Source organism: Heteronotia binoei, chromosome 19 (genome assembly GCF_032191835.1).
Source record: "Heteronotia binoei isolate CCM8104 ecotype False Entrance Well chromosome 19, APGP_CSIRO_Hbin_v1, whole genome shotgun sequence".
Classification (NCBI taxonomy): domain Eukaryota; kingdom Metazoa; phylum Chordata; class Lepidosauria; order Squamata; family Gekkonidae; genus Heteronotia; species Heteronotia binoei.
Window position 1 is genome coordinate 1,527,245 of NC_083241.1, and position 20,039 is coordinate 1,547,283.

Genomic DNA, 20,039 nt, shown 5'->3' on the forward strand with positions numbered 1-20,039 from the left:
AAGTTTTCTTCGGGGAAGGGGGGGGGCTAGAATCCCCCTAGAATCCCACTGGGGGCTCAAACTCTGACATTGGAACTGACGAACCTGTCTTCTGATGTTGATGCATCCTTCGAATGAGGAGGGTTTAACCCAGTTCCCCTCCCTTTTTTGTTTTGTCTTTCCGCAGCACCAACAGCAAGTGGCCCAAGCTGTTGAACGTGCCAAACAGGTCACCATGACCGAGCTGAACGCCATCATCGGGGTACGTGGAGTTCCCAATCTGCCTCTCACCGTGTGTATATCCCTTTATTCCTATCATTATTCCTGCAAACAGAGACAGGCCTGACCTGCAATGGGAGTTTCGGGGAAGGGCGGGGCTTGCAAAAACAAAAAACTGTAAAAAAAAAAAAAAAACCCAACCGCCAGCTAAAAGAGGAAATTTTTCCCTCCAGCCAGATTCTCGTGAGGTCTCTAGGGGGCTGTTGCTCAAAATGTCTGGTTTCGATTTCTCTCAGCAGATGTGAGGAAAGGCCTTTTCCACGCATGCTTCTGGTTTATTTGGGGTCCCACATTTTCCAAGAGTTTTCTGATCTTATCTCAGCTATGCAAATCAGGATTCCTCTGCCACCGCCTTCTTTTTGTTGACAGTCTGCGGGCCAGAGAGAACCTGTTTCCAAAGGAGAGATTGGGTTCAGTTCCCAGGGCATGGAGGCCGAGGCCTTCTCCTGATGTCACCTCCTGGCACAGGTATTCAGGAGCTGACTGCCTCTGACCGAGGAGGCTCCCTTTGGTCTTCTAGTCAGAGAGTCTGCCTGCTGTCTAACACAGGGGTGTCAAACTCATTTATTATGAGGGCCGGATCTGACATAAAGGAGACCTTGTTTTGCGGGGCCTTGTCAGGCCGGGCCACGTGTGTACCTATTTAAGATTAGGTAGCAGAGATAGGAGCCCCTTGGTGCAGAGTGGTAAAGCTGCAGTACTGCAGTCTGAGCCCTCTGCTCACGACCTGAGTTTGATCCCAATGGAAGCTGGGTTCAGGTAGCCGGCTCAAGGTTGACTCAGCCTTCCATCCTTCCGACGTTGGTAAAATGAGGACCCAGCTTGCTGGGGGGAAAGCGTACAGGATAGGGGAAGGCAATGGCAAGCTACCCCATAAAGAAGTTTGCCGTGAAAACGTCATGATGCGACATCACCCCTGAGTCGAAAATGACTGGTGCTTGCACAGGGGACTACTTTTACCTTTTTTACCTTTAGTGAAGATATAAAGCTTTTAAAGGACACAGACAACCATGACTGAAGATTTTTTTTAAAAAAAAACTTCAAACTTGCTTAAAACATTCGCATTTGTTGGTCTTAAAGGTGCTTTCTTTGTATTTCTCCCATGGGATCCACGGAACTGGGCAAAGGAAGCTCTGGCTCTTTCCTTCCTTCCCCAGGGGACCAGGAGGGGGAGGAGCCTCAACCAACGGAGAAAATAGAGGCTTTGCTGTGTAGCTCCTGTGCGATTGAGGAAGCCTTGCAAAGCAAGCTGTGATGCAGAAGGAAGCAGACGGCAGCCAGTTGCTCAGGGGCCTGATTCGGCCCCCAGGCCAGACGTTTGACACCCCTGTTCTAACACAAATCTGTCTAACCCTTCTAAAGCTGCATGAGGGCTGCGAATCGCATCCTTTGGCAGCGAGTTGCATGTTTTAATCGCTTGCTGTGTAAAGAAGCATTTCCTCCTGTTTCTCTTGAATCTACTTTCCGTCAGCTTCATTGAGTTCCCCGATGTTCTAGTTTTCTGAGAGAGGGAGAAAAGTTTCTTAGTGCAGGGTGAATCTTTAAAACAAAATTTGCTTGAGGGAAGCTTTATGCATCCCCCCGCCCCCAGCAGATTCGGAAGGCAACATGATGGGGAGTTTCTTTTAAAAATTCTCTGTAGCCTGGAGTGGTTTGGGGGGTTCTGGCTCTCCTCTCTCTCCTTAAAAATTGGTCTTAAAAATTGCCAGCCCTTCTTCAGGCCCAGGTGAGGGCAGGTCTGTCTCGATTATACTGTTGTAGTGAAATGTGCTGTAGCCTTTGGGGAGATTTGGTGTGTTGCCCGGCCCTGACTCTTTCTTGCAGGTCTCGCAGCCTCTAGCAGGCCACTAGACACCCTTGACGCTTCCACATTGTTTGAGATGCTGGCAGGGATACTTCTAACCAAACACCTGTCTGTTTGATAAATGCTACCTCAAATTTGTTTGTGTAGGGGGGTGGTTTGGAGGGTTAGGGGGGAAAGTGTAGATGACTGGGGAAGGCAATGGCAAAACACCCCGTAAAAAACTGTCACGAAAACGTTGTGATGCGACTTCACCCCAGAGTCGAAAACGACTGGTGCTTGCACAGGGGGCCTTTCCTTTACCTTTAGCAGAGATATAAAGCTTTTATATCCTTGCATCCTTCTGAGGTCAGCAAAATGAGTCCCCTGCTTGCTGGGGGGAAAGTGGAGATAACTGGAGAAGGCAATGGCAAACCACCTCGTAAAAAGTCTGCCGTGAAAACGTTGCGAAAGCAACATCACCCCAGTTGGAAACGACTGGTGCTTGCACAGGAGACCTTTCCTTTCCTTTCTCTAGACTCAGCCTTCCATCCTTCCAAGGTCAGTAAAAGGAGTCCCCAGCTTGCTGGGGGGAAAGTGTAGATGTCTGGGGAAGGCAATGGCAAACCACCTTGTAAAAAGTCTGCCGTGAAAACGCTGTGAAAGCAACGTCACCCCAGAGTCGGAAACGACTGGTGCTTGCACAGGGGACCTTTCCTTTACCTTTTTTTGTTTACTAGAACATTTTTGGGGGAGGAATGAATATAAAGCCACCGCGCCTTTCCTGGCTGCAGTGGGTATTTCTTAGCGGGCCGTGCTCTTTCAAAGGTACGACTTCTGAATCGTGTTGATGCTTCATGCCCAAGGCAGCTCGCCTCTGGTTTCTTTCAGCCACCCTCCCCCCACGTCTTTGCTTTGCACCAAACACCAGACTCCTGCGGACTTCTCCCCCATGAATTGTTATCGGCGCCTCACATGTGGTTTGGGTTTGCCTCCGCGACACTCGGTTTTGGTCTTTCGAACGCTGGAGAACTTCAGCCTGCAGATCAAAGTGTCGGTGGGGAAAACGTGCTGGTGTGTCTTTGCTGTTCCTGCAGGCGAAGGAATGTGGGGGAGGGGGGGACATGTGGAAGCACTTTGAAGGATGCTGGAGTGCGCTGGGGGCAGGGGAGGGGGGGTGCCCCGTTCCCTGGCCTTTGCGATTAAGGCGATTGTGTGGGCCGGAGCAGAGAGGCGGCCATTGGGTGCCTGTTGCTGTATCGTTCCCTCACGGAGGGCGTGGGCACCCCAGAGGAGGAGCACCCGTCCCTAGCCCCTTCGTGCCTGCCCAGTTTGTTCATGCAGATTTCCTTCTTGGAGTGCTCCCCCCAACGCCGCCTCAAGGAGCGCGTGGCCTTTTCTTTAGAAGCAGTGCCCACAAGTCCAGTGGAGCTGATGAAACACATGCTGTTCATGGCTCCTTTAAAAAGCCCCTGTTTGTCTGGAAGGGAGGGGAGGCATTCTTCTGCTCCTGTGCATGGCTGAGGGGTGTGTGTGAATGCCTCATTTGCCTTCTGCTGCAGGAGGGTGGGGAACCGGGAGCCCCCGGGGTGGGGGAGCTGCCCCTTCTTCTCCTCAGTGCTTGCTGTGTGGTCCAAGACCGGATTGGTGTGGCTTATTGTGAGCGGAGGCATTGCACGGTCTAGAGCAGGGATGGAGCCACATGTGGCTCTTTCACACATCTTGTGTGGCACTCAAAGTCCCCACTGCCCTGTCAGCTGGCTTGGAGAAGCCGCTCATCTCTTTAAATCACTTTGCCAAGCCAACTAATGGTGCGAAGAATATGTTTAAAGTTGCTTTCTTTCCACCTCTCCCTTCCTCTGATCTTCCTTCCTTCCTTCCTTCCTTCCTTCCTTCCTTCCTTCCTTCCTTCCTTCCTTCCTTCCTTCCTTCCTTCCTTCCTTCCTTCCTTCCTTCCTTCCTTCCTTCCTTCCTTCCTTCCTTCCTCCCTCCCTCCCTCCCTCCCTCCCTCCCTCCCTCCCTCCCCTCCCCTCCCCTCCCCTCCCCTCCCCTCCCCTCCCCTCCCCTCCCTAGCAGCTCTCACTCTGACATTCATGTCTTGTGACTCTCAAACATCAGATGTTTATTCTGTGTGACTCTTACATTAAACAAGTTTGGCCACCCCTTGGCCTGGATGCTTTTAAATGGCATCTGACTGTCTGCCTTATGATGGTGTCAAGTGCTTCGCAGAGTGCCTCATCTGGGCATTGCTTGACTGGAAAGCCGCTGGGCCGCTTCTTGGTCCGTTCCAGCAGCTTGGGGCAGTGCCTGGACTTGACTGAAATCAGTAAAGGCCTAAACCCCCCTTCCTTGGCTGTTTCTCCCTGGATGAGACAGAGTGCCACCCTCTCTGGGCATGAAGCCTGCAAGAGACTGATGGCCCCCCAGGGCAAAGCAGTGTGGAAACAACTCCTTTGGTTCCCTTTGGACTCCTGGCACCTGAGCCTTGCTGCTGTCCCTTGTGGATTAAAAGGAATTACAACCTGGGGGGTGTTGTTTGTTTGATCGGAGAAGGGAAGCAACCAAGAAACGTCGGTCGCCCGGGGGTTGGCGAGAGCTCTCTGGGAGCACATAGGATTCCTGCGTTGGGTCACAGGTACCTCTGTTTGACTTCAGGACCCAGCTGAGAAAAGGAAGAGGGGGGGGGGGGGCCGTTGGTGCGATGAAGAGAGCGATGATAGCAAATACTTAAATAATAAAGATGTGATCCCTGCCAAAAATGTGTAGAGCCCAGCCGTTCGTGCCACCGCTTCTTCAATGGGATCTGTTAGAACATGGTTTCTACTGGGAAGATCAATTCAGAGGGGTTGCCGTGTTGGTCCGTGTTTTGAGTTCCGTGGTGTCTTTACAAGACCGACAAAGATTTATTCCGGGGTTGATAAGCTTTGGTGGGCAGGCGTTTAGTGCATGCAGCAGAAACTTATACCCGGAATAAAACTCGGTTGGTCTCAAAGGTTTTGTTGAACTTTGTTCCTCGGTTTTCTCCATAGTAAGTAGCGGAGCCTCTGAAGAAGTGACCGCAAAGGTTGCTGGCAGTGTTGCCTCTAAGCTACAGGGTCCTGTGAGGAAAACCAACTTCGTGAGCTACTGGCCTTAAAGTTGTGAGCTCCTGCATCAATTGGTGTGCTCTGGGGCCATTGTTTTTCTTGAGCTAAGACAAAAATGTGTGAGTCGGAGGCTAAAAATCTGAGCTGTCTCACGCTAACACCACTTAGAGGGAACCCTTCTTGGGTGTGAGATTTCTGCCATCCGCATCTTAGCTGCTGAGATTCTGCAGTTCTTACGAAATGCCCTTTGCCCTTCAGTTTGGCCGATTCTCTCCCCTCCCTCCACAACAGAGCTGTTCTTTCTTCAGGGCTCCCGAGTCCACACCTCCTCTGGGCAAAACGAGTAGTCCTCACTTGGGAGGCGGGTTGACCCTTCCCGTTGTCCTTTTTCTGAGGTTTGGCCCAATTTTTCTGACTCCATTTTGTGGGTTGTCCGGTGAGTTCCCAGTTGCAGAAGGTCCCAGCCTCATTTGCCTGCCATCTCCAGCTCAAAAAGATTGCGTTGTGGGCCATGTTCCCTCTAAGCTGCAGGGTCTTGTGAGCAAAAATCCTATGTTGTGAGCTACTGGCTTTGAAGTTGTGAGCTCCTGGATCAATGAGTGTGCTCTAGGGTCAGTTTGCCTGAGCTAAGACAAAAATGTGGAGGCTGGAGGCTAAAAATCTGTGAGCTAGCTCACCCTAACTCAGCTTAGAGGGAACATTGGTTGTGGGTGATGGGAAAGACTCTTGCTAGAGACCCCAGAGAGGGGCTTCCAGTTTGAGTAGACAACCATGATGGACTGAGGGTCTGGTTGGTTCAGCAGGCGACAGCTTCAATGTGTTCATGTGCTCCGACCACCAACAAGACAGCTGGCAAGTTCTGCAGAGCTCATTTCTCCTGCGTCCCTGCTTGGAATGTAAAACCGCTTCTCTGCTTTTTGGCTCTGCAGTTGAAGGGGTTATGCCAGTTGCCAGGGTGGTGGGCAGGAAAGCCAAGTGGCAAAGAGGAAATGAGCGAGCCTCTGTGAAAGAGTAAAGAGAACCAATGCAAATCCCCCCGCATTGTTGAGCGTAGTTCTCTGGGGAGCACGGGGAGATAGTAAAGTGGTGGTGAAGCTCTCATTTCTGGTCTGCTCAGCATATTTAAATACAGAGATTCGTGTCCCTCTGCAGTCCTCAAGAGCAGTGGGAAAGGATCAGACCCCTTGCCACGTGAGAGCGGCAATCCAGTGTGTCCCCTCTGCAGTCACTGTGGCACATGGGAACTGGAGTCACAAAGGCATATTTAAGTACAGAGATCCGTGTGCCTCTGCAGTCCCCAAGAGCAGTGGGAAAGGATCAGCCCCCCCTTGCATTGAGAGAGCGGCAAGCCAGTGTGTCCCCTCTGCAGTCACTGTGGCACATGGGAACTGGAGTCGCAAAGGCATATTTAAGTACAGAGATCCGTGTGCCTCTGCAGTCCCCAAGAGCAGTGGGAAAGGATCAGCCCCCTCTTGCATTGAGAGAGCGGCAAGCCAGTGTGTCCCCTCTGCAGTCACTGTGGCACATGGGAACTGGAGTCGCAAAGGCATATTTAAGTACAGAGATCCGTGTGCCTCTGCAATCACTGTGGCACATGGGAACTGGAGTCGCAAAGGCATATTTAAATACAGAGATCCGTGTGCCTCTGCAGTCCCCAAGAGCAGTGGGAAAGGATCAGCCCTCCCTTGCATTGAGATTGCGGCAAGCCAGTGTGTTCCCTCTGCAGTCACTGTGGCACATGGGAACTGGAGTCGCAAAGGCATATTTAAGTACAGAGATCCGTGTGCCTCTGCAGTCACTGTGGCACATGGGAAGTGGAGTCACAAAGGCATATTTAAATACAGAGATCCATGTGCCTCTGCAGTCCCCAAGAGCAGTGGGAAAGGATCAACCCCCCCTTGCATTGTGAGAGCGGCAAGCCAGTGTGTCCCCTCTGCAGTCACTGTAGTACATGGGAACTGGAGTCGCAAAGCCAAGGGACGGACTGTGTGGGAAGCCTATACAGCTCTCCCAAGGACAGGCCCTGCTTGGAGTTATGAGGCAGGTCAGTGGGGCTGCTTTCTCCCCCCCACCCCATGGAGGCCATGCTGGCAGGCTGCTAATGCTTCAGGCTGCCTCGAAAACAGCCTTGAATTCCTTTTGGACCTCTGGAGACGATTAACAGACTCAGCTCAGCACAATTCAACTAGTGAACTTTATGTGATGTGCCATTAGATCGGTTCAAAAAGCCAGGAAGCAGGATGGACATAATCCAATTAAACTCGCTCTGCATACCCAGATATTCCTCCGCCAGACTTCCTGGCCTGCTTTTGTGATGACCCCCCCTCCCCCTCCCACATTCACGGAGAAGCCAAGTCCACAAGTGGAGGCGAACGCACGCACAACGCGTTGACAGCGTGCCCTTGATTTTGCTGTGTGCGTCCAGTGAGCGATTCTCATGCTGGGTTCAACACAGAGGAAGTGGAGTCTGATTTTTCCAGGGGCTGGTCCTCAGTTTACCAGTCTTAGCTGTTTCTCACAGACGAGTGCATGCATAGATGCTCAGGATCATAGCACCATAGAGTTGGAAGGGACCTCCAAGGTCATCTAGTCCAACCCCCTGCACAATGCAGGAAATTCATACTCCCTAAATTCACAGGATCCTCATTGCTGTCAGATGGCCAGCCAGCCTCTGTTTAAAAACCTCCAAGGAAGGAGAGCCCACCACCTCCTGAGGAAGCCTGTTCCACTGAGGAACCGCTCTAACGCTCAGGAAGAGACCCAATTTGGTGTAGTGGTTAGGTGCGTGTACTCTTATCTGGGAAAACCGGGTTTGATTCCCAACTTCTCCACTTGCAGCTGCTGGACTGGCCTTGGGTCAGCCATAGCTCTCACAGAGCTGTCCTCGAAAGGGCAGCTTCTGGGAGAGCTCTCTCAGCCCCACTTACCTCACAGGGTGTCTGGTGTGGGGGCGGGAGGTAAAGAAGAGTGTGACCGCTCTGAGATTCAGAGTATAGGGTGGGATATAAATCCAATATCATCATCATCTGATGTTGAGCTGGAAACTCTTGATTTAATTTCAACCCATTGGTTCTGGTCCTACCTTCTGGGGCCGCAGGAAACAATTCCACACCATCCTCTATAGGGCAGCCCTTCAAGGACTTGAAGATGTGTGTGTGTTCACTGTAGGATCCAAACATCCTGGAGAGCTCTTCAGTGCTGTGCTCTGCTACCTTTGGTTGGGGGGGGCGGTGTGCGATTTCTTGCTCTTTCCTGCTGCCTGCCATCCAAAAAAGCTGGCTAGAATGCTGCCAGGGGGTGGGGGGTGGGGCAACAACTCAACAGCCATGGGAGATGCCTCTGATCTCTGCCTCTTTACTCCACGCAAACACACTAGATAATTATTGTGTGATATATTTCTTGATCGGGCCAGACACTTGGTAACAAAGGTGGGGCTGCAAATTTGGGGTGGGGGGGGGAGGTTGGTACTGAGAGAAGTCTCATGCCTAATTGTGCCCCCCCCCCCCCGGCAGTTCATGGCCAGACTGAAAGATGAGCCTGGTGGTTGTTCTATGCCACTGTGCCCTTCCCCGGTTGCAAAGAAGGGTGTGCGCACTCGGCGCATTGCAAATGGAAACCGCAGCAAATGTGCTCTTTAACCCCTCGCTTCCTCCTTGGCCCGGCTGAGGCCGCAGAGTGAAGTAATTGATCCCTGCAAAGTGATCTTGTGTCAGCCACTGAGAGGGCCGGGGAGGCAGGGGAAAGGGCCGCCTGCCGTCTCTCTAGCAATGTGTATTTTGTTCCTTGTTGGAAAAGCAGCATGCACGTGTGGAGTGTGGCATCGCCTCAGCTGAGAGCTTCCACCAGCACACAAAAGAAGTCAGTGCTTGGTGACCAAATGCGCCCCACCAGACGCATCAATGCTTGTTCATTACTCCAAGGGCACTGCCCTCCCTCCCTAGATGCTGCAGCAGGTTCAAATGGTGCCTTGTGCACTGCAGGGGTGGGGAAGTTTCCCGCTCAGTGCCCCCCAGCTTAGTCCAAGAGCCTGGTTCCTCCTCTGCCCCATTATTATTGTTATTATTGGAATTAGCTTCAAGAAGGGATTGGATCAACATCTGGAGCAGAGGTCCATCCATGGCTCTTAGCCACAGCCTGTTGTTGGAACTCTGTCTGGGGCAGTGATGCTCTATATTCTTGTGCTTGGGGGGGGGCACAGTGGGAGGGCTTCTAATGTCCTGGCCCCACTGGTGGATCTCCTGATGGCACCTGGGTTGTTGTTTTTTTGCCACTGTGTGACACAGAGTGCTGGACTGGATGGGCCACTGGCCTGATCCAACAGGGCTCCTCTTATGTTCTTATGTGACACAGAGGGCGTTTTCGCACTTACCTTTTACTGGCTCGACCACCCTCCTCACGCCGGCGGATCTGCAGGGATTTCGCACCAGAAGCGCGGCGCAGCCAAAAGAGCCGGCAACTTCCGTCGCGGAGCCAGCTCAAACGGAAACTGCCAAGAAGCAGGAAAACGTTTGAGCTGGCTCCGGGACGGAAGTTGCCGGCTCTTTTGGCTGCGCCGGCGCTTCTGGTGTGAAATCCCTGCAGATCCGCCGGCGTGAGGAGGGTGGTCGAGCCAGTAAAAGGTAAGTGCGAAAACGCCCAGAGTGTTGGACTGGATGGGCCATTGGCCTGATCCAACAGGGCTTCTCTTATGTTCTTATGTGACACAGTGTTGGACTGGATGGGCCACTGGCCTGATCCAACAGGGCTTCTCTTATGTTCTCATGTGACACAGAGTGTTGAACTGGATGGGCCACTGGCCTGATCCAACATGACTTCTCTTATGTTCTTCTGTGACAGAGTGTTGGACTGGATGGGCCATTGGCCTGATCCAGCGGGGCTTCTCTTATGTTCTTATGTGACACAGAGTGTTGGACTGGATGGGCCACTGGCCTGATCCAACATGGCTTCTCTGATGTTCTTATGTCTGAGGCGTGATGCTCTGTATTCTTGGTGCTTGGAGAGGGGGCACAGTGGGAGGGTTTGTAGTGTCCTGGCCCCACTGATGGACCTCCTGATGGCATCTGGGGTTTTTTTGGCCACTGTGTGACACGGACTGTTGGACTGGATGGGCCATTGGCCTGATCCAACATGGCTTCTCTTATGTTCTTATTATTTTATGAATCACCTCATCCCAGCTGACACCAGGCTCTAGGCAATGTACAACAACAAAATACACATAAAATGAATAGAACCAGCTAATTGAAACAACCCAATGACATTCTTTATAACATGCTACAGTTCTGCTTTCTAGGCACTGGGAGCAGTTAACCCCTTAAGTGTGGGTGGGGGAGGGGAGTGTCAGCCCAGCCGCCATCACTGTCTCCAGGTGAAAGCCTGGTGGAACATCTCTGCTTTGGAGGCCCTGTGGAATTGCAAAAGATCTCGCAGGGCCCCAGTGCCTTCCGGCAGAGAGTTCCACCAGGTTGGGGCTAGGACTGATATAGGTCCAGCCCTCGTCGAGCACAGCTGGACCTCTTTGGGGCCAAGGATCACCAGTAAAATTCAGCCTGTAAAGCATAACGCCCTTCCAGAGACATAATGGAGGAGGCCGTCTCCTAGATATGTCGGTCCCAGACTGCTTAATGCAGGGGTCCTCAAACTTTTTAAATAGGGGGCCAGTTCACTGTCCCTCAGACTGTTGGAGGGCCGGACTATAGTAAAAACAAAAACTGTCTGTTGTGGTGGCTGCCGTTACTGTACAAGGCCGCGGGCCGTCAGTTCTCCGTCTTCTGCATCTCTCTCCCTTCCCAACACCACACACCCCGGCCTGGGAACTCACTTCACCTCGGTATCACCTCACACTCTGTCTCCGCCGCCTCAGCCCAGTGCCGGAAGTGTGCGTTGCTAACGCGAGTTTAGGTTGAACGTCACTTCCGGTCTGATTTTGCCATAACCCGGCGGGCCGCATAAACGTCCTCAGCGGGCCGCATCTGGCCCACGGGCCGTAGTTTGAGGACCCCTGGCTTAATGCCTTAAAGATCATCACCAAAACCCGATCTGTGTGTAGCAGATGGGAGCATGGTGAGGCCGCAGACGCCCTTAAGACTGGGTTAATTATTTCTGGGTTCTGGAGGAAAGAAACATCCTCTCCCCCCCCCCCCCCCACACACACACTCTCTCTCTCTCACACATCCTGGTCAGGCCTAGAGAAGCTTACTGCAGTCCACTATAAGATGTAATGGAGTTGGGTTTCTGGCCCATTGGCCACTGATGGAGCAGAATCTTTTACTTTCTGCCTGCCTGTACACGACCAGGACCCAGGGACGAGGCTCAAGAGTGTCAGACTGAAAAGTGCTCTGAATGCCACCCTGTGAAAGCAGACCAGGCACTCTGGACATGTCCAGAGTACTCTTTGCTCCCATTACCATGGGCTGGAATCAAATTCTTGGCTTAGGCTGAATGTTGTTGTTGGGGAATTTTCTTTTTTATATAATTCATAAACCATACTCCCCAAAACATCCTGCTTCTCACAGGTTCTAGTGCAAGGGACACAGGGACTTTTTCATAAACAGATAAGTTTTATTTTTCTCCAGTGTTCTTTCAACACACCACACTTGGACTATATATACAAAGCAGAATAGTTAGATAGCAAACTCGCACGTTATACTCTTACAGTTAGAACCCTTATACATTCTTCTTTTTCTCCTTCTAAGATTCTCTCTGACCTAGATTCTAGCAGCCAAATCTACAAGCTTATAGGCATCAAGTGAGCTCTCAGGTGCTTCAAACAGTATAAAATGACTTAAATCGTTCATGGGTCGTTTCCATAAGGGGACTGGTCAAAATTTTCCCGCAACAGTTGTCTTGGGAGGGCTGGTGAGCAGAGCCTGTGCTGCAGGGGGATGCCTGAAGGGAGGAATTACTTGCAAAGGGAGTGGATTGGCAGAGTCTGCTTTCCATGGGTCAGGCTGGGCATAGAAATGTCTGCCTTTTCTGCAAGCAAGTCCAGGATATAGACTAGAGGCATCCCTCCCTACAGAGCCATGGCACTGCGTCGGATGCATGCAGGCTTTTTGTCCTCTCAGGACGGAGTGTGCCTTTTTTCACCGACTACAGAACAAGGACTTGTTTCGTGCAGAATTGAGGGGCCCCCAGGGCTGATTGCCTCCCCCCCGCATGAATTTCTTGAACGGCATCCAGAAGAGGCTGAATACAACAGTTGGATTGTTTTAGAGGCCGCATGTTTGGAGAACAGAAACTGCAGCTCCTCTTTTAAGTGCCTTCTCTGTTATTTAATTCTTGCCCCACGTTGAAAATGTCTCCCCACCAACCTTTTTGGGGCTCTGGTTGCCCCCTGGGGGGTTTTCTTTCAGCAGAAGATGGTAGACTGCCTAATAGGGAAAGAGGCGGTTCTGTTAGAGGGGAAATCTTGCACAAATGAAAAATTGGGATGAACTTTGAAATCTTGATGCTTTGAAGTTTTTAATTTTGGAAAGCACTTCAGCCCCTAGCTATGGGGTTTGCTTACAACTTGGAAGGGTCAATAATTCTGCATAATGACTTGCATGACCTGGCCCCACTGATGGACCTCCAGATGGCACCTGGGGGGGGGGGGGTGGTTTGGTCACTGTGTGACACTGAGTGTTGGACTGGATGGGCCATTGGCCTGATCCAGCAGGGCTTCTCTTATGTTCTTATGTCTGGGGCAGTGATGCTCTATATTCTTGGTGCTTTGGGGGGGGGGGCACAGTGGAAGGGCTTCTAGTGTCCTGGCCCACTGATGGACCTCCTGATGGCACTTGTGGTTTTTTGGCCACTGTGTGACACAGTGTGTTAGTCTGGATAGGCCATAGGCCTGATCCAACATGGCTTCTCTTATGTCTGGGGCAGTGATGCTCTGTATTCTTGGTGCTTGGAGGGGGGGGGGCACAGTGGGAAGGCTTCTAGTGTCCTGGCCCCACTGATGGACCTTCTGAAGGCACCTGGGATTTTGGCCACTGTGTGACACAGAGTATTGGACTGGAGGGGCCATTGGCCTGATCCAACAGGGCTTCTCTTATGTTCTTATGCGACATAGAGTGTTGGACTGGAGGGGCCACTTGCCTGATCCAGCAGGGCTTCTCTTATGTTCTTATGTGACACAGAGTGTTGGACTGGAGGGGCCATTGGCCTGATCCAACAGGGCTTCTCTTATGTTCTTATGTGACACAGAGTGTTGGACTGGAAGGGCCATTGGCCTGATCCAACATGGCTTCTCTTATGTTCTTATGTGACACAGAGTGTTGGACTGGAAGGGCCATTGGCCTGATCCAACATAGCTTCTCTTATGTTCTTATGTGACACAGAGTGTTGGACTGGAAGGGCCATTGGCCTGATCCAACAGGGCTTCTCTTATGTTCTTATGTGACACAGAGCGTTGGACTGGATGGGCCACTGGCCTGATCCAACAGGGCTTCTCTTATGTTCTTATGTGATGCAGAGTGTTGGACTGGATGGGCCACTGGCCTGATCCAACATGGCTTCTCTTATGTTCTTATGTGACACAGAGTGTTGGACTGGAGGGGCCATTGGCCTGATTCAACAGGGCTTCTCTTATGTTCTTATGTGACACAGAGTGTTGGACTAGATGGGCCATTGGCCTGATCCAACAGGGCTTCTCTTATGTTCTTATGTGACACAGAGTGTTGGACTGGAGGGGCCACTGGCGTGATCCAACAGGGCTTCTCTTATGTTCTTATGTGACACAGAGTGTTGGACTGGAGGGGCCATTGGCCTGATCCAACAGGGCTTCTCTTATGTTCTTATGTGACACAGAGTGTTGGACTGGAGGGGCCACTGGCGTGATCCAACAGGGCTTCTCTTATGTTCTTATGTGACACAGAGTGTTGGACTGGAGGGGCCATTGGCCTGATCCAACATGGCTTCTCTGCTGTTCTTATGTGATGGCCAGGTTAACTAACATAAACTTACACGTTTGTAAATCTGTTAAAGTTATAATTGAATTTTGCACCCTCTGACTCCTTTTGGATTCAGCCTCCCCCCCCCCCCCCCCGTGGGGTGCTGCGTGATGCGCCGGGTCTCTCCACCACCCCTGACCCCTGGCTCTCTTGCAGCAGCAGCAGCTCCAGGCTCAGCACCTCTCCCACGCAGCCCACGGCCCCCCGGTGCAACTGCCCCCCCACCCGTCTGGTCTGCAGCCGCCGGGGATCCCGCCCATCACGGGGAGCAGCTCGGGGTTGCTGGCGCTGGGGGCGCTGGGCAGCCAGGCCCACCTGACGGTCAAGGATGAGAAAAACCACCACGACCTGGACCCTCGAGGTGAGCCAGCAGCAGGCCCTAGGAGCCCCCTTTCTGGAGAGGAAGCCCCCCTGCAGGCACTGGCACAGGCGAGGTGTTAATAGAGAGCAAGGCCAGCGCGTGGAAGTAGGCCAAGTAGGTGACCACCTAGGGCGCCACCTGGCTTAGGGGCGCCATGAAGCGCCCCCTCTCCTCATGCCTGCTGCCTTCCCGACTTCGCCGAGCTTCCTGAGGGGGAGCGTGACGTCATCGGGGTGCACGTGTGAATAGAACACTTGGGGTGGAGGTGGGGTGCAAGAACCCCTAGCACCGGGCCTGATAGAGAGGTTATTTCCCCCAAAGAGGCCTCTCTCCTGGGGGGTGGGATTTCAGCCCTTGGGAGACTCCGGGCCTGGAAATAAGGGGTCTTTTGCTACCACATCCTCTCTCAAGACTGTGATGGAGGAATGAGGAGGGAGGCTGGGCTTTCCTTTGTCGGTCAGAGCAGGGACGTAGAAGCCGTTTGCTTTTTTGCCCTCTTTGTGTCTGGAGTGCTTTTTCTGGAGAGGTGGCTTGTTTGGGCCTGTAATTGTGCCCCCCCCCCTCCAAGCTGCTCTCTCTCGCTCTCTGGGCCAAGATTCCTTCTTGAGAACAAAGAATGCCAAGGGCACCAGTGTTTTCGCCAAGCCGGAGATCGTGGCCTGCAAAGGAACGGCGAGGATTGTTCTATTTTTAAGAGGCTTTTTTTCTCTCCCTCCCCCCCCCTCCTTTTCCTTTTGGTGCTTCCTTGAACTCGGCTCCCCCCTTCCTCGGGCTTTGTTCCGGAAAGATCGTGACTCCAGCGCAGTAAGTCCTGTTTTTGTTCCCTTTGACTCCGCTGTGTTTGTTTGTAATGTTTAATTGTGTTTTTTGTCTCTCTTTGAAGCCGGTTTCCTGGTTCTCTCTCTCTCTTCTGAGTTAGGCACTTAAACTAAGAGGGGAGAAAAAAATGGCTTGTGGGTTTTGGATTCTCTTTGTGTTTTGCTTGGATTCAGCCCGGTTCTGGGTGAGTGGCTTTTTTTGGCTGAGCCGAAGGGAGGTGTCACATCCCAGCAGATGAAGGGGGAGAGGGATAGAGGAAGAAATTCTTGAGCTCTTTGAGAAATGACTTCACTCCTGGCGGCTGCTGGATTATCCTGGGTCATCTTATCTTTAGGAAGTACCTGGGTTCTGGGCGGGCCATTAACCAGCCAGCAGACTGCCCAATGGGGGCTGTGAGCTTCCAGACACCTGTTTGGCACCTCTCGGTGCCCACATAGGTGCCCGGTTGCTTTTAGTTAGGGCAATCTGCATTTTCAAGGTCCCTGCCCCTTTCAGTATGAAAGAGCTTTGCTCAAATTCACCTGCACCGTCACTTTGCGATGAAAGATGATTGGACTCCCCCCCCCCCTTCTTTGTGGCCTTTGTGCAAAAGGCACAGTCCAATTTAGTGGGAAGCGAGACCTGCTGCAGGGGTTTGCAGAATTGGAAGCAAAAGAGCTTTTGTGAGTCTAAACCACCTTGGCAAAGGAGGGTAGGCATGACTCCCCCCGCCCCTGAAGCCCTTCATGGCAGAAGACGAGAAATTCCTTCCACCGTCCAAATGCAACAGACCAAAGGTTGAGTCCTGTGGCGGAACCTTTTAAGAGCAACCGAGTTCTATCTGGGTAGCAGCTTTTGTGTACACGCACTTCGCGCCTTGCTGAGGGCCGGGGTTCTTCTTCGACCTCCGCCCTTCTCGTTTATACGGTTTCCTGCGGCCGCGAGATTGAACGGTGATCCGGGAATTCACCTTTTCAAGTTTTGCCTCTGCCACACATTCACCGGATGGCCCTGGGCAAGGCGCTCTGCCAGCTTGCTGCGTGCAACGGCATGGGAAGTAGTATTTTGGCCAGCATTGCACGGCCGTTGGAAGGATAGCAACTAGAAATGTTTTCCCAAAGGCGATGCAAGAGGGCAGTGAAGCCCTTCAGCCGGTGGCATGCCGGGGAAAGGAGATATCTGCATCCCCTTCCTCTGTGTAGGCAAAGTCCCCTTTGTGCCAGAGGCTGGTCAGATTCCCATTCAGTAGTGAGGCATGCACTCTCGACTGTCCAGAGCTGAGTAGGATCTGACCTTGCCTTTTGCAAGCTTCCTGTGTGTGTGTGTGTGTGTCTCCTTTCATGTCCTGCCAGCAGTCTGCCAATGGAGCATCCTCAACCACCCGGTCTTTTTCTCTTGCAGAACAACTCAGTCTCTCCTTCTGAGAGCCTGAGAGCCAGTGAGAAGCACAGGAGCTCCACAGACTATGGCCTCGAGCCCAAGAAGCGGAAGGCCGAGGAGAAAGACAGCCTGAGCCGATATGTGAGTCTGCGGGGCGCTGGGTGGCCGCTTTCCAGCTGGGGTGGGTGGGAGTATCTGAAGGCTGGGCAGGCAGTAACCAGCTCAGTGACAGGTCAGTATTTGGTTTCTCATTTCAGGACAGCGACGGGGACAAGAGCGATGACCTCGTGGTGGACGTCTCCAATGAGGTAGGCTGGAGGATCCTCTGCCCTGCCTCCTTCACACCTGCTCATTGGTGCAAAAGCTCTGCCGCCACAAAACCTCAAAGGGGTCAAAGGAAGAGACCCCTTTTCTGTAAACAGAGGCAACTGCGGCTTCCTGTATTTTTGCAACATCCTGAGATTTTCTCCTGGGAACTTTTTGTTCCTCTTAATATGGAAGCGGTGGACGTCTTTTGCGTGGCAGTCGAGCGGGTGAACGGGTGGTGCCTCTGAATTTGGAGCTGCTTGCCCGCTCAGGTGTTGCCCAGTGTCACTTCCTTCTGTTCCTCAGGATCCTGCGACCCCCCGCGTGAGCCCTGCTCATTCGCCTCCAGAAAACGGAATCGACAAAGCCCGGGGGCTGAAGAAGGACGCCCCCAACAGCCCCGCCTCAGTCGCCTCCTCCAGCAGCACACCCTCCTCCAAAACGAAAGACCTCGGCCACGTAAGTCCCAGCACCTCTCTGGGTTGGCTGCAGCGTTCCTCTATTGGATGCGTGAAAGAGGGTGATTGTGAGTGACACAGGCCAGACACATGGACAGATGTGGGCGATAGTGCTCCAAAAGCCAGGCTGTGATCCGTTGGGCCCAGCTGCACAGGAAGAACCTAATCAGGGCCTTTTTTTCAGCAGGAACGCACAAGAACACAGTTCCAGCTGGCTTGGTGTCAGGGGTGTGGCCTAATATGCAAATGAGTTCCTTCTGGGCTCTTCCTACAAAAAAGCCATGGTGACACAATGGTGACATCGGGGGTGTGGCCTAACATGCAAATGAGTTCGTGCGGAATCTTTTCTACAAAAAGCCCGGTGTGACACAATGGTGACATCATGGGGTGTGGCCTAACATGCAAATGAGTTCATGCTGGGCTTTTTCTACAAAAAGCCCTGTGTGACACAATGGTGACATCATGGGGTGTGGCCTAATATGCAAATGAGTTCATGCTGAGTCTTTTCTACAAAAAGCCTGGTGTGCCACAATGGTGACATCATGGGGTGTGGCCTAATATGCAAATGAGTTCATGCTGGGCTTTTTCTACAAAAAAACCCTATGGGAAACACTGGTGACATCAAGGGGAGCGGCCTTATATGCAAATGAGTTCCTGCTGGGCTTTTTCTGCAAAAAAAAAAAGCCCTGGATCTATTGATGGCAGAGGAGATTCATCTTTCCTTTCATCCCACGTCCAGAACGTCATTTGGATACGAGGCCCACTTTCACCCCACTGCTCTGGGTCTTCATTTCGCACCTGTATGCTGAAGGGGGTGGGTTCTGCCTTCAGAACTACCAGTGGACATAGAATCTTTGTCAGAAGATTCCCAGGGAGATGCCAGGGTGGTTGGAAATAGCTGAGGGGCAGCTGGTTTGATAACTGCTTGGTGGAACCCAGAGCAAGAACAGCTGCTGGATATTTTTATTGCATTCTGCTGGTTGTGCTCATTTGGCCCCCGTGGAACGTGAAGATCTCTCCTGTCCTGAAATAGCCCACGTGCCACGTAGAGTAAGTAGGTCTCTCCCTTTGTCTCGGAAATAGCCCTCGAAGGGTGAAAAGGAAGGCAAAGTTTCCTTAAGTACCCATTTTAAGTATGGGGCGTTTCTGGTCTGATGCTGGTGGTCATGTGATATAGACAGGGCTTTTTTGTAGCAGGAACTCCTTTGCATATTAGGCCACATACCCCGGATGTAGCCAATCCCCCAAGAGCTTACAGGGCTATTCGTACAGGGCCTGCTGTAAGCTGCAGGAGGATTGGCTACATCAGGGGGTGTGGCCCAGCATACAAAGGAGCTCCTGCTACACAAAAAGCCCTGGATACAGATATTTTTTTAACTTAGTTGGAGATTCTTAATGAAGTCAATATTCCATATGACTTACACGGTTCATGAATAGTCCATAAATCAGGTTCACGTTGCAATGGAAGTGAACCTTGGAATTTGGTTCCTGGGATGAGAGAGCCCCAGCTGTTCTGTTCTCAATAAAAGATGACCCCAGCTTGAGATTGCTTTGCATGCTGATGCCAAATCCCCCTTTCCGCAGAACGATAAAGCCTCCACCCCTGGGCTGAAATCGAACACTCCCACGCTGAGGAACGATGCGCCGACGCCAGGGACAAGTAGCACCCCAGGGCTGCGGCCGATGCCGGGCAAGCCATCTGGAATGGATCCTTTGGGTAGGTAGACCTTGCCTCAGAGACGTGGTTTGTTGCACCTCTGGTTACTCCCAAGAACATAAGCCCTGCTGGATCAGACCAGGGAGGGTCCATCTAGTCCAGCCTCCTGTCTCACACAGTGGCCAGCCAGTTCCTCTGGAGGGCCAACAACAGGGTAGAGTGGCCGGGGCCTTCCCCTGAGAAGAACATCAGAAGAGCCCTGCTGGATCAGACCAGGGAGGATCCATCTAGTCCAGCCTCCTCTCTCACACAGGGGCCAACCAGTTCCTCTGGAGGGCCAGCAACAGGGCAGAGAGGCTGAGGCCTTCCCCTGAGAAGAACATCAGAAGAGCCCTGCTGGATCAGACCAGTGAGGGTCCCTCTAGTCTAGCCTCCTGTCTCACACAGGGGCCAACCAGTTCCTCTGGAGGGCCAACACCAGGGCACAGAGGCTGAGGCCTTCCCCTGAGAAGAGCATCAGAAGTGCCCTGCTGGATCAGACCAGTGAGAGTCCATCTAGTCCAGCCTGCTGTCTCACATAGTGGCCAACCAGTTCCTCTGGAGGGCCAACAACAGGGCAGAGAGGCTGAGGCCTTCCCCTGAGAAGAGCATCAGAAGAGCCCTGCTGGGTCAGACCAGGGAGGGTCCATCTAGCCCAGCCTCCTGTCTCACACAGCAGCCAACCAGTTCCTCTGGAGGGCCGACAACAGGGAAGAGAGGCCAAGGCCTTCCCCTGAAAAGAGCATCAGAAGAGCCCTGCTGGGTCAGACCTGGGGTCCATCTAGTCCAGCATCCTGCCTCACACAGTGGCCAGCACATTCTTCTGGAGGGTCAATAATGGGGCATGGAGGCTGAGGCCTTCCCCTGATGTTGCCTCCTGGCTCTGGGATTTAGAGGATTCAGACTGAACAGCCTTGTACCCTCATCTCCCAAAGCCCAAATTGGGGAGACCATAACTCTTGTGGGTGGGAGGCAGGGGC

At 52.5% G+C, this 20,039-nt stretch overlaps 1 protein-coding gene across 4 annotated transcripts in view; it reads left to right on the forward strand.

Annotated features, from left to right (window-relative positions):
- TLE3 (TLE family member 3, transcriptional corepressor) overlaps positions 1-20,039 on the forward strand; it is a 60,220-nt gene that overhangs the window by 21,790 nt on the left and 18,391 nt on the right. Inside the window, exons 6-12 of one of the 4 annotated variants that reach the window (XM_060259878.1) lie at positions 167-271; positions 14,217-14,421; positions 15,209-15,225; positions 16,621-16,740; positions 16,857-16,907; positions 17,212-17,364; positions 18,948-19,080. In XM_060259878.1, the coding sequence (XP_060115861.1) occupies positions 167-271; positions 14,217-14,421; positions 15,209-15,225; positions 16,621-16,740; positions 16,857-16,907; positions 17,212-17,364; positions 18,948-19,080 (784 nt within the window). The remainder of the gene's footprint in view (positions 1-166; positions 272-14,216; positions 14,422-15,208; positions 15,226-16,620; positions 16,741-16,856; positions 16,908-17,211; positions 17,365-18,947; positions 19,081-20,039) is intronic. The other 3 variants (XM_060259879.1, XM_060259880.1, XM_060259881.1) reach the window with 3 other exon arrangements.